Here is a 16,985-nt window from a genome sequence, read left to right as displayed (position 1 = left end):
TAGTCCCTTTGAAATTATATTTCTTAGCTCGTAGTCTGTTTGTTTGAGTACCCTTGTAATTTTGCCTTTGGGATATTAGTTTGATTTTGATTAAAATAATGGTTTTCTAACTAAGTAAATCTAATTAGATAATGAGCTAGGAAATAATGTTTTTTAATTATATTTTTTCATTAAAATGAGGACTTTATTATGTACGATGAGGTTAGTATCACGCAATGAGATGCAGAAGGAAATCTGTGATGAGAGAATGTTTGTGTTTTGTTCTACAAATAGACACGATTGTTGGGTTAAGCACATGCCACCACCTTTAGAATTAACAGCCAGTGGGTTGGGTTTTTTTTTTTGTTTTTTTGTTTTTTTTTTTAGGGCAATTTGTAACCGTGCCCTTTACTCCCTGAGACAAGCTCTCGCCATGTTGCCCAGGCTGGCCTTGAACTCTTGAACTCCTGGCCTCTAGCTATCCTTCTGCCTTAGCCTCCGGACAGCCAGCTAGCTATCTGGATTGCAGGCTTGTGGCTTTCTTTATTCTGGCATTTGTTTCTGCCTCCTTTATTTTACCCCTTTGTTTGTTTTAGCTTGCCCCACAGCCTACATCAGGCAGCTCTTTGCAGTTGGTTAAACTCATTGGAGTTCCTCAGAGACTGTCTGCGTTTTACCCCACATGGTTAGCCAGGAAGTTCTATTCTACCACGTCAAACATTGCAGAACAGCTTTGGGTGTGGAGTGGGGTGCGGAGCCAACCTGGTGAAAACTCTACCACGCTAGCTCTGACAGTGCAGAAGCCTGTGTGATTTAACACCACCCCGTGGAGCAGTTTCTTCTCATTTAACTTTTATTCACATTCCTTCTCTTGGTTATACTTGCTTGCATGACTGTGACCTCTTACCTATCTAGAAAAGATGCATTTTTGCCTTCTGAGGATGTGTTTGTGTGTAGTGGGTGTTTAATAGGAAGCTGGCTACTAAGCGGGATCACGAAGAACAAGCCTTGGGGTTCTCACAGTATGGAGGAAGCCGTTCTTGCCCCCTCTGTGTTTATGTAGTCTTGGCCAGCTTGGAACTTATCACAGATCAGGGTGGCTTGGTGGCTTCAGGCTTGCTATGACCCTCCTGCCCCTGCCTCCTGAACGTTGGGAGATTACGGGCGTGCGCCACCATGTCACTTCTGATAGTGTTTAAACAATTCAAGTCAAGTCTTCTTTTTAAATAGGAACATTTCTTTTTAATACGTTTACTGTTATTGTTTTAAAGTGTGTGTGTGTGTGTGTGTGTGTGTGTGTGTGTGTTTGAGTGTAAGTCAGTACAGGTGTGTGCAGAGGCCAGAGGCATGAGGTCCCTTGGAGCTGAAGTTACAGTGCTGTGAGCTGCTGGTGCAGGCTCTGGGAACTGAACTCCATGAGTGGAAATTCTTCATAACCCCTTACACTTTTAAAGCAGTATATTTTCTTTTTCAAATTTATGTTCTAATCTGAGATTATAATTCTTAAGGCACGTGCCAAATGCTGTACTTCTTGCTGCCTGTCTTATCTCTAATTAGTGCCATCAGCTTGATAAAAGAAGGCTATAATTTTCTTTGTTCCTTTTACTTGAATTTCCTGACAAGCTGGTCACTTTCCAGCTTCCGGCCACGTGTGCTTTCTGGTAACAGAATGTGAGTCGCATCCCTGCTCCTCACCCACTTCGTGGATGTCCCTGGGGGTGGGGGGTAGGGGGCTGGGGGGGCGGGGCATATTTGGACTAACAAGTTTGGTTTCTCTGTAGAGATGTGCTACCGAGAGTCGCCAGGTTGAGGCATGGACGCCTGATTTAGCTTTGTTCTTAGTAAGGTTAGCTGAGGGTAGACCATGTTATACACCTTTGATCCTCTTACACTGAGCTTTTTCTTACATCCCGGAGCAAAGAGTGCATAGTCTCCTTAGCTCTCTCTTTCTGCCCCGCCCCTTCTCTCTCTGTTCTCTCAGGGCTTGAGGAGGCCAGATATGCCTGTGACTCTTCCACAAGGCCTGAGTTTAATGCCTTCCAGGCTTCTGTTGTGTGGCACAAGCCCCTCTGCCTGTGTAGGGCCTCCAGGCCCTTGCTATGTGGGGCTGGGGCTCCGTTATGCCTGTGTAGGGCCTCCGGGCCCTTGCTATGTGGGGCTGGGCCTCTGTTATACTGCTCCAATGCTCTCTGAGCTGGTGGTTCCTCCCTTGTCTGGGTCAGAAGCCATTTCATCCCCACCAGGATCAGTAAATGATCCTAGGTGTGGAGTCCTCAGATACTGTTTATAGGCAGTTCCCTTTGTCGCCTGCGTTCTTGGTTTTGTTTGTTACTGCCTGATAAAGTCTGTATTTCTAAGTAGCTGAGTTTTAAAATCTTCTCTATTATGTAATTTGTGTCATTGTGACAGTATTTGGGGTTTTTTCTCTAATTTATGATAAGCCAAACCCCCCCTCTCTGAGCCGCCCCGTGTCATTTTATTTCTCATAATGGGATCTCTCCATATGGTATCAATTTTATTGTATTTATTTAAGGCATCCAGTGTACCCAGCTACAGTCACATAACTATTACTTTAGAAAACCTTTCTGTCTATTTGGGTGCTAGTGTTGCAATTTTTTTTAAGTATTATGCCATATATTATATAGTTTAGTATCCAAGAGAACTATTTATTTCTCATTTTAATTTTTACATGTGAGAATTTTAATTTATTGGATTAGCTTATTTATATTTAATAAAAGAAAAAGAATTAAAATAATTTAGTTGCCAGAATCTTGGGGAAAATGCTTATAATTTTATAGATTAATTTGTAAGATATAACCTTAAGAAAAACCATTATGAAAAACAATTTTCTATCATTTTTTAAAAATTTTCTAACTTGAAATAGTGTATTGCTTTCCTTTAATAGAACAGTGGGTTTAGCATGTCTTTACCTGATCCTGCTGTCTTTCCGTCCTCAGTGGTCACTTCCGCTGCCTTCACTGTCCTTACTGCCTTACCTCTTACCTGCCTCATCTGTAGACTTGGCTCTCCTACCTCTAATACCAATGTTTTGAATTGGGCAATCAATGCAATGACCAAAGAAACTTCATTTTATATCAGGCGTTCATCTTGTTACCTGCCAGCCGTTTGTCTCTTACTCCAGTCCCTGGAAAAGTCCCAGTAACCCTGATTCAGTGACCCCCACCCCAACCCCAAAACATACAGCCACGTCTAGCTACTTGTTATGGTGTGATATGTGTGACTGCTCATTACGAAAGCTGCTTTTCTGGCTTCTGTAACTTGCTTACGCACATACCCAAAGATTATTTTGAGTTGCCTTAACCACTTAATTTGGCAGAACAGACCAGTTTTTGCTTGCTTGCGTAGATGTTGAAGGTCTTCTTGTGGCTTCCCCCTTTAAAAGGCCTTTCCCATACTCCCCCTTTAAGGCGAGCCTGAGGTTAGGCTCCGGGGCTGTTTCCCTGCTTGTACCCAATCAGTGACTGTTTTAACTCTAACGGGATTGTGTCTGTGCTCTCTCCCAGGGGTCACAAGCTCCATGACACTCAGCAGCATCCTCCTGCTGTAGTTCTCCATCAGTGAGCCCTGTGTTCTCATCATCAGTTGACGGGGGCTTTTCTTCAACCAACACTTGCTATTTTATCCACACCTGTGGGTTTTGTCTCTTGTGTGCTGTACAGCAGGGGATAGATAAGGCTACCCTTTCGTGTTTAAAAAAAAAAAACTTGTTACAAAAATTTGGGGTTTGAAATGAATTAGCATGTTGCTACTTTTTAACCCAATATAAACCCTTTACTAACTATTAAAACACGCAAAAGAAAACAGAGGGGAGCAAAGGATCCTAGCATGTTGTGTACGGTGGTGAAAGTGTGGGGTGGGGGATGGAGAAGGGACGGCAACTTTGGGCAGCATGCTGGCTAGTTTATCAACTTAACATTGATGGTCTTGTAGATGGGCCTGTGGTGCTTGTGTGTGTGTGTGTGTGTGTGTGTGTGTGTGTGTGTGTGTGCGTGTGTGTGTGTGTGATTAATGGTTCTGGGTTGTATAAGAAAGCAGGCTGAGCAAGCCATGAGGAACAAGCCAGTAAGCAGCACCCATCCACGGCCTCTGCATCAGCTCCTGCCTCCAGCTTCCTGCCCTGTTTGAGTTCTTGTCCTCACTTTCATGATGATGAGCAGTGATGTGGAAGCATAAACCAAATCGAGCCTTTCCTCCCAGGTTGCTTCTTGGTCACGATTTTCCCTGTGGTATTTTGAACGTAGACTTGTGACTTGGAAATGCTGATGCTGCCGGTGCCACATAGTTACTTACACATTTGCCAGCCACCAGGAACGAATGGCTCCAAGAGTGAGCCTGACGTAAACTGTGGGCTTTAATTACAGTGCATCGGTGTTGGCTCACAGACTGTCACCAGTTCCCACACTGGTGCAGCATGCTCGCAGTCTGGGAAGGCTGGATGGAGGCAGGAGAAAGGATGTGGGAACTGTTCTCATAGCCTGCTGGTCTCCCAGCCAGCAACTATGCTGTTGAAATTGGTGGTGTATTGTGAATGACACCTCATGATGTCCTTTCTGGGTCAAGTTAAAGAGCATTCTGAACCAAACTTCAATTGGAATCAAAATAGTCTAGACCAAATTGTACTTGCATTTTTCTTTCTTTCTTTCTTTCTTTCTTTCTTTCTTTCTTTCTTTCTTTCTTATTTTCTTTTTTTGAGATAGGGTTTCTCTGTGTAGCCTTGGCTGGCCTGGACTTCCCTTTGTAGAACAGGCTGGCCTTGAACTCACAGTGATCCACCTGCCTCTGCTTCCCTGAGTGCTGGGATTAAAGGAGTGCACCACCACACCCAGCTTGTACTTGTATTTTTTCCCTGCTTCCCCCACCCCCATTTCCTCTCTCCTTTAGTCACATCTGAACCTTTGCCTTTTCTTCATGGTAATTTCCTTTTTTAAAATATTTATTTTATTTTGTGTGTCTATGTATATCCTTGAGTGTATGTCTGTGTACCATGTGTGTAGCCCTCAGAGGTCACAAGAGGGTATCAGATTCCCTGATACTGGAGTTACAGACAGTTGGGAGCTGGGAACTGGACCTCTGTCCTCCGGAAGAGCAGCAAGAGCGCTGAGCTGGTGAGCTAGCTTTCCAGCCCCTGTGGCACTTTTCAAGCAATCAGAAGTGGAAGGATTAGCAAGCGTGAGAGAGCCGTGCACGGGCAGCCCAGCCTCCTGTTTGCTCTTCCAGGACAGTTCCCACACCCTCCTGCCTGGAGTGTCTAGCACAAATGTCAGACATCATATCAGTTCACACGACTGTTGCCCTGCGCCTTTAACACGCAATTACTGTTTTGTTTAAAAGGTTTTAATGTTAAGTTCCATCTTGTATAATGCTGTATCTTCTACACTGAAGGTCTTTCACAGACGTTTTATTTCTAAGGCTGCTGCTTTTTTTCTTTGCACATCTATGTATCTGTGACACGTGTGTGTTTGCATGCACACATATATGTCTAGGCACATGCACACATGCACTTGTGTGCATGTGAGGGAATTTTAAAGGGCTCATGTTAGGTCCTGTTGTAGACAGAGTCTTTCTGAACCCTCCGTTATCCATCCTACGTGGGAACAGCAACAGCACAAGAGGCAGGGCTACAGCAGCAAGCACCGTGGTGGAACCCCATTTTACATAATGGGGCTGTTTCCTCTGGCTTAGTGGGTGACCGTGTCTGTCCCGGTCATGTCCCGTCCAAGGCAGGGCAGGCTTTCATAGCCCATCTCTGTCTCCTCAGTCTGTTCGCTCTGCATATTTACTTTTTATATAATACTTTTGGAGTGCTGCTCACACAAAGAGAAAATTGAGTCTTTCACTTAATTAAAACTTATTTTGAACAGGGTTATGTGAACACTAGAGATACCAGGTGAAACATGCTCAGGTCAAGTGGTATTATTTAGAGATTCAAAATTTGTGCCAATATGCCTGTGCTCTCAGGCATCTCCTTTGGAAATGTCAACGTGGTTTTGAATAAATATGTTCTTGTGGAGGAATTTTGCGAATCTGAACTTGCCGTTCACAATTATTACTGTTGGGCTTTGTCCTTTGGGCTACGGACATTTCTGCTTTGACTGAGTATAATCATGGCGGCTTTGGTGCATTGCTGGCGCTCATCATTCTGTGCATAGCACTTTGGTTTTCCAGAGGCCTCGTCAAGGCTTGCTGCAGCAAGAAGACATTTCTAGTCAGGGTTACAGGTCACGCGCAATCATTCCTCTTTTCTTTTAAACGCTTCTCTTTTTGTCCTTTAGTTTTCCGAGAGTGGTCTCTCAGTATAGCTCAAGCTGGCCTTGAACTTGGGGTCTTTCTGCCTCTGCCTCTCGAGTTCTGGGTCACAGGCCTGTGCTGCCACACTCAGCCAGCTCTCTGTAGTCTCTCTTAATCTAGAGCAGTCCCGTGGTCTTTTGGTCATTTATGACCTTGACCTTTTAAAAAAAGCACCAGGCCTTTTTTCGAAAGAGTGTGTCCTTTCCTTAGAGTTTACATGTTTTCTTAAGAATAGATGCAGCCTCGCCCTTCTGCAGGGCTGATTCAGCGGTGGGCTTGCTTCTCAGGGCGCCACGCAAGGTGTCCTGACCATCTCTTCACCCCGTTGTTGGTGACGTGGGTTGTGTTGAAGCAGTGAGTCAGTCAGTTTCCTTTTGTCACCAGTGACGTAACTCATAGGGACAACGCTAAAGTGCTGTGAGTACTTCATGCTAGCGTCCCTGAGGAGGTGCAGCCTTCACTGCCTCACCACCATGCTTTCCCGCTGCCCTCAGTCTATCCACTCTGCATAGTTACTTTTTATATAATACTTTTGGAGTGCTGCTCACACAAAAACTGAGTCTTTCCCTCATTTAACACTTATTTTGAACAGGGCTATGTAAACACGATGGTCTGGCACATAGTAGGTCTGTGTCTTCTAGTTAGAACTGGCTAGGACTGGTTGTTAGGAATGCTGAGGCTTTCTCACATGAGGTTTGTGTTGAGCATTAACAGAGGGCTTGGCAGTTGTTTCTTAGAATATTGTTTCTCACAAATCATAATTTGACTTAAAATATATATGCATTAAACTGTCTAATAAGGTCTTTATTTAGTGTCACATTTATTTTACAAAGGGTAGATGCTTATTTTAGCAATGATTTGTCATTAAAATTATGTCAAAATGTCTTAAAATGTTGTTGAAACTGTAAACAAACTCACAGCACACACAGAGCTAATTATGGATGCCATCTGTTTATTTTTACCAAGCTTTTTTTTTTTAAGACCATGGTATTGTCTGCTTATGATAAGCATCAAGATTATTGTAATGACTAAGCCTGTCCTTCAATTAGTGCAGCTGAAGCTAGAAGGTAATTCGTTTGTTCAGTGACCTTTTCCCGTGTCCATGTATAAAATATGACACGTCACAAAAAAAGAAATTACTGTGACATACACCTAGAACTTAATCTTTTTCAAGGGAAAAAGCAGTATCAAAGTAGTAGGTGTAGTGGAAGCTTTTCTAAAAATGTTAGAACTTATCTGAGATTTTAGATAAGGGATTACATGTCCTTTTTCAGTGCTGTAGATGGCCTTATTTGAACCCAAGTTCAAGAGTTTATAATAACAATGCATGTCTGCTCGTGTGGCCGTATGTCAGTTGCGTGGTTTTGCTCATAGGTACCCCATGTGTTGGTGTGGAAGGCCAGGCACTTCCCTGGCAGCATCAGCCGAAGTAGCTACCAGCACTCTGCTGAGGAAGCAAAGCGGTTTCCCTCACCCTGTTTTGTGCATGCTAAGCACTGCCGGGTCTGTCTGGAGGGAAGGCCAGCTGAAGGCTCCATCTGCTGCTTCCTGCCACTCTGCATGGATGCAGGGTTATGCTAATCCTGCTGCTTGTCAGGACAGGTTAGTGAAAGCACAACTCTGACTGGACGCAAGCTGCAGAGCACCAGCAGCCTCCCCATGGAAGCCGCAGCAAGTGCAGCAGAGGCCGGTCATCAGCCACGTTGAGAACCTCAGCAGAAGAAATGGGAAGTTAAACCATTAGATTCTGGGCTACAGATTAGGCAAAAGTGGGAAGGGGAATACAAACGCGTACACACATTTTTTTTCCAGGCTTATTCTGACCCTCATTGCTGTAGAGTTGTGTTTACTCTTTCATTTTATGTATGTCACTGGAGATTTTTAGTTAGGTATTCTTAAAGGTTAAACAGCATTAACTTCGCTTGACTCTGAAACTTCATGAAATTTTTCCTTGTTGATGCCCCTTTATTTGCCTTTTTTCTTCACCTATTCACTGGCAATCTCGGTCTTACAGGTTGAGCATCCTGTCACAGAATGCATTACTGGCTTGGATTTGGTCCAAGAAATGATCCGCGTTGCTAAGGGTTACCCTCTCAGGCACAAGCAAGAGGACATCCCCATCAGTGGCTGGGCCATCGAATGTCGGGTTTATGCCGAGGTAAAGTGCGTCTGGATGTGAGACAGGAGGGTGGCTATGTCCAAGTCAGAACAGCCAGTGTGGCAAAGCCACAGGTAGGGAAAGGCTTTGATAGCCTTGGTCGGAGCGGAAGAACACTGGGTCATTTGGAACAATTAAAAACAGAATGGAGTTGAAGTAATAACTGTCCTGTTTTTTCTGGGTGAGGAAGTCAACAGCAATGTGCCGAGGGACAGCAGAGCCTCCCCTGAGGCTTCTTGATGCTGTCCGTTATGATTCATTCCGTGGAAGGGGTCTGAATGGTAAAGCTTTTGGTAAAGCACATGCCCCTGACTCGGAATTTCAATTATGGGTTTTGCCAAAGTCCTAGTGTGGCGGTTTGTACATGTCACATAACAGGTTGCTCAGCATCTGAGGCTGCTTCCTTCAGACGGTAGAACAGAAGTGCAATGTAAACGCTTGAACGCTGTTCAGATGCAGAACAATCTTGACAGAAGAGCCCGCATCAGAGCGTCTCTACAAGTGGCTCAAAACCACGCTCTGCCCCGGTGTTACGGCTCTGGGTCACATGTGAACCACTGGCTCCAGATTTCCCAGTTCTGTTTCCGTGATGTTTACGAGCAGAACACGTACACAAGTGCAGATGCAGCACGCGTGTTTTTCCGGGTCTTTGCTGGAAGGACGTGGATCCTCAGCTTTACCATATGTGAGCTGCCTGGAGAAGTAAGAAAAACAAAATCTCTCCATCTCTCTCGTTGTGATGCTTCTGTTGTTCTGACCTTCAGCTATGTTTTGATGGAGAGTCTAGGTCATTTTATTTTTTGCCCAAGACATTGTAAGACATATTAGAAGAAGTTGGAATTTTACCAACTCCAGTAGAGTACGGTGGAGGTCAGGCTAAGCTGTCTTACAGTTCTGTTTGATTTTTTTTTTTTTTTTAATATACTTGGAAGCTGTTGACAACGAGACAGTTATGTTCTGGAATCTGTGACTTGGTAAATAGACCTATAAATACTCCTCTTCGTTGTTAGCCTTCCTCGCTCTGGTTCATGTTTCAAAGCCTGTGCTTCCTTCCCTTTGAACCCCCAGGACCCCTACAAGTCTTTCGGTTTACCGTCTATTGGGAGACTGTCTCAGTACCAAGAGCCGATACATCTACCTGGTGTAAGTCATTAACTGTGATGCCAACTGAGGGGCTCAGACCTTGATTTATGCCCTACTTTTATGTCAGAGAATGTCAGCACCAAAGGGTGTAAATTGAGGGACAAGGGAAATTCTTGGGCGGGGGTGGGGGTGGGGGTGGTCAGTTTTTGTCTTAAATAAGAAATCTTTTTTATGCGTTATGGTATTCAGGAACATCACAATCCATTCAACAGGGTGAGTTCAAACACATTTAATCACGTAAATGACAGTTCATACCACGAGAAGCTATAGAATTCTAAGAATAGAAAATGACCTTTTTTGTTAAAAAGGTAATCTTCTCCTTAAAACACAGAATGAAACGAGTCCTGTTGTAGTCAGATGTTAAGAACTTGAAGCACAGAGTCAGCTCGTTAGCAGCTCTTCGTTAGAGAGAAGAGAGTGCCTCACTCTGTGCAGCACCACCAGCATTAAGGAAAAAGTGACCAGCGTTTGTTTTGTTCCAAAGCTTGTCTGTTCCTTGTCTTTAAGCAATTGAGGTGCATAAGAACAACCTGGGCGGTGCCGTCTCTCACTCGAGGCACTAAGTGCACGCATGGATGGCGGTGTGTTATCCGGTGCAGGAGAAGGCTGTGCCATCTGCAAATATGATCATTCAGTCTGGTGACTGCCAAGAAGATGGTGAAAGATTACAGGAAGAGTTCCAAACTTGAAGATGTTGTTGGATATACGATTTATTTCACTTCTGAACTGTTTTTTGCCCATGTGCTTTCTAAAGGGACTTGACCCTTTCTGGGCCTGCAGACTCCATGCTGTGTTCAAAGCCTGGAGGCAGGAAAAAAATGGTAAAGATTGAACAGGCATTACGTGATGCTAAATAGCACACAAGAGCAAGTGTCATAGGGACATATCTAAACACTTTTTTAATCAAACCAAAAGAAAAAAAAGTCTTAAATAAGAAACCACAATGATTACCCTAGTTGCTAGAGGTTTCCACCATGTTCTAATAGCTCACAGGATGTCAAACATTTTGCCCTCTCAAGTTTTTGCAATTTGCAATTTTCAAACGTGAGACCTGTTGAAAGTACAAGCGATAATGGACATGCTCTACCCCCTACAGTCTGCGTCCCACAGAACCTTCCTTCAATTAAAGCTGCAGCGGGAGTTTTATGTAATAACATTTGCAGTTGTGATCCATCCATAGAAAGAAAAAACAATTAAAATGCCTTAAATGCTCTGCTTACTGCTGTTGTTTGCACGCGTGAATGTTGCATGTCAGCTGAGTGGACCAAGGGATAGATAAAGAGACCGGGGGCAGGAGAGTGCGCACTAAGCTTTGTCTATCATTATTGCTGGGAGCAATCAAATTGATGTCAGCGGGGACAGTGGTTGCGTTGACAGCTGTAATTATGTATCTCCATGGTGATCACTTTTGGCCTGTCATGGAGGCCCGCGCGAGTCCCTCCCTTAGATGCATTTAATCAGATTGGGCTGTCACTTGTCAGGTAGACGGGGGCTGGGAGCTGTGCTTAGGGGGAGAGGTGAATTGGTAATGAAGGGCAGGAGATGCCTGATAGTTCCCAGGGTCCACATTTTGGCTGACGAAGGCAATTTTAATTGTACCAGAGGTATCTAAGGGCTGGCTCGAGGACCCCACACTAGGGGTGCATGGGTGTTTTCAGTGTGGTCCTCTTTCCCCGTCACTGTATTGAAATTAGATGTGTCGGTTTCATTTGGGAAGCCAGTTTTGGCTCCCTGGGATTTTTGGTCACAAGAAAGAGCAAACATTTCAGAGTTAACTTTTGATTCACACTTTTCACACGTATCTTTGCGCCTAAAACATGCTCTTAGGGCAGAGACGAGGCCGTTCCTTGTAGCCTTTGATCGCCCAAGTTTGTGAATTTGTTTTTTGGTCACACTGGTGGTTTGCTTAAAGCTCTGTTTGATTTTATACCCGAAGTGGCCAGTGAAGGTGTGTAGGCTTTGTTTTCACAGAGGAATGGGCACCAAATTTGACTTTTAATTGATTGTTAGAAGTAAGGTATATAGTTAGCTATTACTTGGAAAAAAATATATAAACAGTGAGTTAAAGGCTTTTTTTTTTCTTTATATAGTTTCTTCAGGGATGTTGGTCTGTTGCTTCTCTGTGATACATTTTGATTTGACCCTGTTTGTTTAAGGTGACATATTTCTATAATTATTTTAGTAAACAACAAAGACAGCTCTACCTAGCAGCCACCAGCGGTTTACTTAGCATTTAGGATGGTATTGTGATGGTGAGAGCTGTCTTCTGGACTGCAGGGGATATGACAATATTCCTCACTGCCTGTACTAGCTTACCAGTGGCTCAGATACCAGCTCTGCCGCAGATGACTGCATGTGCCGAAAGCCAGAGCTGCGGACCTGCAGCAATCCTGGTGCTAAGCCGGCTGCGGCGACGTGCTGTGGGCACAAAGCTGGGTCAGAGCAGCATCAAAACGAAGAAGATGGTGTCTTTCCTCTTAACCTGGGTACCAGCAGCTGTTTAAATGCAAGAGAAGACAGACTGACTTTGCTGCACTCACAGTTGCCCTACAAACCCTTTTCCAGTTTTTACAAACATCAAATTTTATAGAATTTATGCCCAGAAGTATGTTTTCAGGAAATTAAGGCCACATGTGTATGAATGTGGAGTGGCTTTCACTTTAAGACCTTCAGGTAGAAATGTGGGGTCCGTGGGCCCAAATAGTTGCTAGTACTGCACACACAGAAAGAAGAGGGTCTTGGGAATGTTCCAGACTTCTCTTTAAAGCTGTACAAAGAGAAGGATGGTGTGACTTGTCACTTCTCATGCCACGTAATAAAGCCATCACCCACACTCATGTGGAGACTCTAGGCAAGAGGTTCTCCATGCGGTCCCTTGATAATGCCCAAATTAAAATATTAAAGGCCCGGCAGCCTCTGTGTTAACCTTTCCCTGCCTTGCCACAGACTGATACACTGCTGTGCATTGGGAAGCCTCCTTTGCACAAGTGACAGAGCCACGAGCATGCATCTCTCTTCTCTCCCACCATTTAAAATGCTGGACACCATGATACTGTTCTAGAAGGTTTGATTAAATTCCTCCGTCCTCAAGCCCTAAGATGGGCCTGTCAGTCTCGAGTGTTTTGATTAGCTTCTAGATACTTCAGATTCCAAAACTTGATCACAATAATTTAATAAATGCTCTGTCCTTGGCAGATTGCTCACTCAAAGTTTTATATGGCTAACCTCTGTGTTACAGTGCTGGTGTCAAGCTGGGAGAGGAAAACAAGACTGAGTGATGTACTAACTAACTCGTTGGCTGGGTAGCAGCAACCAGGGGCTTCAAAGGGATATTTGAACCTGTGCCGGTCCTGCCCAACATGCAAAGTGCAGAATCCCGACTTTAATTGGAGCTTGCATCCTCACGGAGCAGAGCCTCGGGAAAGCTGTGTAAACACAAAGGCCTCTTGGGGCTAACAGCAACAGACTACAGCGCACGCACTTGAGGGATGAGGAGAAAGGGGAAAGTGTTGCCGACGGGAAAGCCTGGCCAGTTTGTATGGCTCCGAAGTCCTGTGAGGAGGAGGTCTGGCTAGGGCCTACCCAGTGCTCTTGGAAGGAGGGGGCCTTTGAGGGACACCATCCCAACACACTGCAGCCAGTTGCAGATGCACCCTAGGGTGGGGGGGGTGCATAAAGCCTTCCTCCTCCCAGTTTCTTTTATTAGTGTAAGAACACAAACTGTAAGCTGTACTGCATATTAAGAGATCAAAGATCAGTTTTCTGGAGGCAGGGAAGTTGAGATTGAAACTTTATTATCCATTTTCTCCATGGAAAAATAGCTTGTAGTTAAATAAAAGAAATTACCCAATATGATGTTATGTACTTTTCCTTTTCTTTCAGGTCCGAGTTGACAGTGGCATCCAACCAGGAAGTGACATCAGCATCTATTATGACCCTATGATTTCAAAGGTCAGTTCCCTTCCTCTTCGTTTTCTGTGAAACAGCACACATGCCTTGTTAAGGAACCGGAAATTGAGCCTTTTTCTTAACAGCCTCCTACAATTAACAAACCAGCCAGCAGTGTACGTGGGTGGCAGGTGCTGTGGAGAAGCAACCCACAGGCTCCTCTTGTCAAGAGCACGTCTGCCCTTCGAAGGTTTCCCAAACTGCGACTTGACTGGATTTGACTTTCTGTTGTTTACACTATGGCAGGAACCCAGAGCCTGGTGTGTCCCAGGCAGGTGCCCCACTACGGAGCCACCACCCAACCCAGTTAACTTTCATGGAAAAGTGTGCGATAGGATTTAGCCTGTGTGTCTTTTTAAACTGTAACTTAGCAGACAGAGTAAAGTTGAAAATCATGAGTCTCTAAAATCCTAATACTTCATAGATTGCAATCGATAAATGCAGGTTTTATTTGAAAACCCCTTGTCTCTGAAATAGTACCTTTATCTCAAGGACCAATTATCTTCAAGGTTTCTTTTAGTTTTGTGCTGGAGATCAAACAGGGATTGTGCAAGTTTGTCCAACACTCTGCCGTGAACCACATCCCCATAGTGCTTTCGTATGTAGTTGTAGCTACAGAAACCAGCCATTTTAAATAATTTAAAATCTGCTGGCCTTAAAGGTGTGTGCCACCATGTGGGAAACCGGCTTTATATTGAGGAGCTTATAAAATTTACCAGAATAATTACAGCCTACAATTTGATGATATGCATCAGAAAAATTCTTTATATGTGTTGTCAAAGTCTTACTTTTAAATTTATAGAGATTACATGTAGAAGGACACCACAGATTCATGTGGGAAAACAAGGCCTTAGTTTTTAACCAGCACCTTTAGTCTTTGTGTTGTGTTATGGGTGATCCAGTAATTTTAAGGACAGTCTAACCTTTTCTTTCACTTTTATACTGGCTCTTTTGCAACTTAAAAAAGTTTTAGCTATTTGGGATATCAAACTTGGAAGCCTTGAAAAACAGAAATTAGAGACTTTGTCCCCAGCCTCACACTGTGCCACATGTTTGTGTGCTAGTTACATGCCGATGTGCTGGTGTGCTGTGCCACGTGCTGCTGTGTTATACCACATGCTGGTGTGCTGTGTCATGTATTGGTGTGCAGTACCATGTATTGGTATGCTGTGCCACATGTTTGTGTGCTAGTCACATGCCATGTGCTGGTGTGCTGTGCCACGTGCTGATGTGCTGTGCCACGTGCTAATGTGCTGTGCCATGTGCTGCTGTGTTATACCACATGCTAGTGTGCTGTGTCATGTATTGGCGTGCAGTACCATATATTGGTATGCTGTGCCATGTGCTGGGTGCTGTGCCATGTATTGGCATGCAGTACCATATATTGGTATGCTATACCATGTGCTGGGTGCTGTGCCATGTACTGCTGTGCTGTGTCACATGCCGCTGTGCTGTGCTTCATGCTGGTGTGCTGTGCATGTACTGGTGTGCTATGCCACATGCTGGTGTGCTGTGCTATGTTTTAGTGTGCTATACCATGGGCTCTTGTGCTTTAACATGTGCTGACATACTATGTCACATGCTGATGTACTGTACCATGTGCTGGTCTACTGTGCCATATGCTAGCGTGCTTTGCCATGTGCTGATATGCTGTGCCACGTGCTGGTGTGCTGTGCCACATGCTGGTATGCTGTACCACATGCAGGTGTGCTGTGCCTCATGCTGGGGTGCTGTGTCACGTGCTGGTATGCTGTACCACATGCAGGTGTGCTGTGCCTCATGCTGGTGTGCTGTGTCACATGCTGGTATGCTGTGGTAGTTCCTCAGGCTCTGCTCTCTCCCTTCCTCAATCTTTCTTCTGTGCTTGTTTTCAGAATATGTTTATTTGTTCTCAAGTATTGATTTTACTATAACAATGGCATCTAAGAGGAACCTCTGAGATGGGTTGGTTCTCATTTGCTTATTCAAAGAAATCTTAATTGACATATTTTTATTATTTTTAAAATTTTTATATTGAAAAATAAAATCATTCATATTATATCTCAATTGCTATCCCTTCCTGTGCATCCTCCCATTCCTCCCTCCCTCCTGCTTTTACCCCATTCCCCTTCCCTATGACTGTGACTGAGGGGGACCTCCTCCCCCCGAATATGATGCTAGGGTATCAAGTCTCTTCTTGGTAGCCTGCTATCCTTCCTCCGAGCGCCATCAGGCCTCCCCATCCAGGGGACATGGCCAAATATGGGGTACCAGAGTTTGTGTAAAATTAATTGACATATTTTATATTAAAAAAAATGGACCACTATGAAAATTGAAAAGGCACATTGAGGAATGTACTAGGAAGTATTAAACTTTCATAGGCCTAGTCCTCGGCACATGCTGGCCCTTCATACCATCTTGTTTGTTTGTTCCTAGTTAATCACATATGGGTCTGATAGAGTGGAAGCCTTGAAGAGGATGGAAGATGCCCTGGATAACTATGTGATCCGAGGTAAAACCACACATTTGCCTTTCTTTGTTTTTTTAAGTTTTTCTTTTTTCGGTTTTTCAAGACAGGGTTTCTCTGTGTAACCTTGACTGTCCTGCACTCACTTTGTAGACCAGGCTGGCCTCTGCGATGCCACTGCCTCTGCCTCCTGAGTGCTGGGATTAAAGGCGTGTGCCACCACGCCCGGCACATTTGCCTTTCTATTACTGTGCCTGGTGTCAGCTCTAGACATCAGCTTGAAGGCTGTGTAATTAGGTAATTCCATGAAAGAATTGCTTACTGTGTTTAAATTTAAAAAAAAAAAAAAAAAAAGATAAACGTGTGACTAGCCTAAACACTGGGCACAGGCCTTTGGCTCTCTGCAGCCTGAGTTGTTTAGCTGAGCCAAGGGCCTCGCTTTTCCTCTGGTTGACTCATGGCACGTTGTGGTTGTGCATTGAACGTAACCCAAGCGGCTGTGAAGAACCGTTGTCCCACACTGGAGAGCTTGCCGTGAGCTCTGAGGTCTGGGAGGTGGGAAATGTGCAGACGTGCGGACATGAACACAGGGCCTTACATTTGATTAGCTCAGGGTCTGGGAGAACACTCTTGCCTCTGCTCAGAGAAGTGGCAGACAGCTCGCTAGACAGTCCCGTTGTCTCCCCGGGGCCTCGGGGGCCTGCACAAGCCTTCTGAGTCAGAAGCCAGGCTTGCACTTGAATCTGCAAAGCAGTTACTCTTACCTGCTTTGCGGAGTAAATTATATACTAAACGTAAGCGCCAACTTTGCTATCAGATTTAAGTGTGTATTTAAATTTTGAATCTACGTCCTTTAGGCGAGCCTGGTACTGGGTCGTTTTTGGCCTCTGCTCTTCCAGAGGACTTGAGTTTGGTTCCAGCATCCACATCAGGTGGCTCACAAGCACTCATAACTTAGCTCTAGGGGATCTGATGCTTGCCTCCGTGGGTACCACATCCATC

General features: G+C 44.5%; 1 protein-coding gene across 3 annotated transcripts in view; it reads left to right on the top strand.

The window, feature by feature from the left end:
* PCCA (propionyl-CoA carboxylase subunit alpha) overlaps window positions 1-16,985 on the top strand; it is a 305,003-nt gene that overhangs the window by 131,907 nt on the left and 156,111 nt on the right. For all 3 annotated transcript variants that reach the window (XM_084767907.1, XM_084767906.1, XM_084767905.1), the window contains 4 exons: window positions 8,303-8,446; window positions 9,515-9,589; window positions 13,472-13,540; window positions 15,953-16,028. In XM_084767907.1, coding sequence (XP_084624033.1) covers window positions 8,303-8,446; window positions 9,515-9,589; window positions 13,472-13,540; window positions 15,953-16,028 — 364 coding nt within the window. The remainder of the gene's footprint in view (window positions 1-8,302; window positions 8,447-9,514; window positions 9,590-13,471; window positions 13,541-15,952; window positions 16,029-16,985) is intronic.

Source organism: Acomys minous, assembly GCF_964271855.1.
Source record: "Acomys minous genome assembly, chromosome: 18".
NCBI classification, from domain to species: Eukaryota; Metazoa; Chordata; class Mammalia; order Rodentia; family Muridae; genus Acomys; species Acomys minous.
This window is presented reverse-complemented; position numbering and strand designations above follow the sequence as displayed.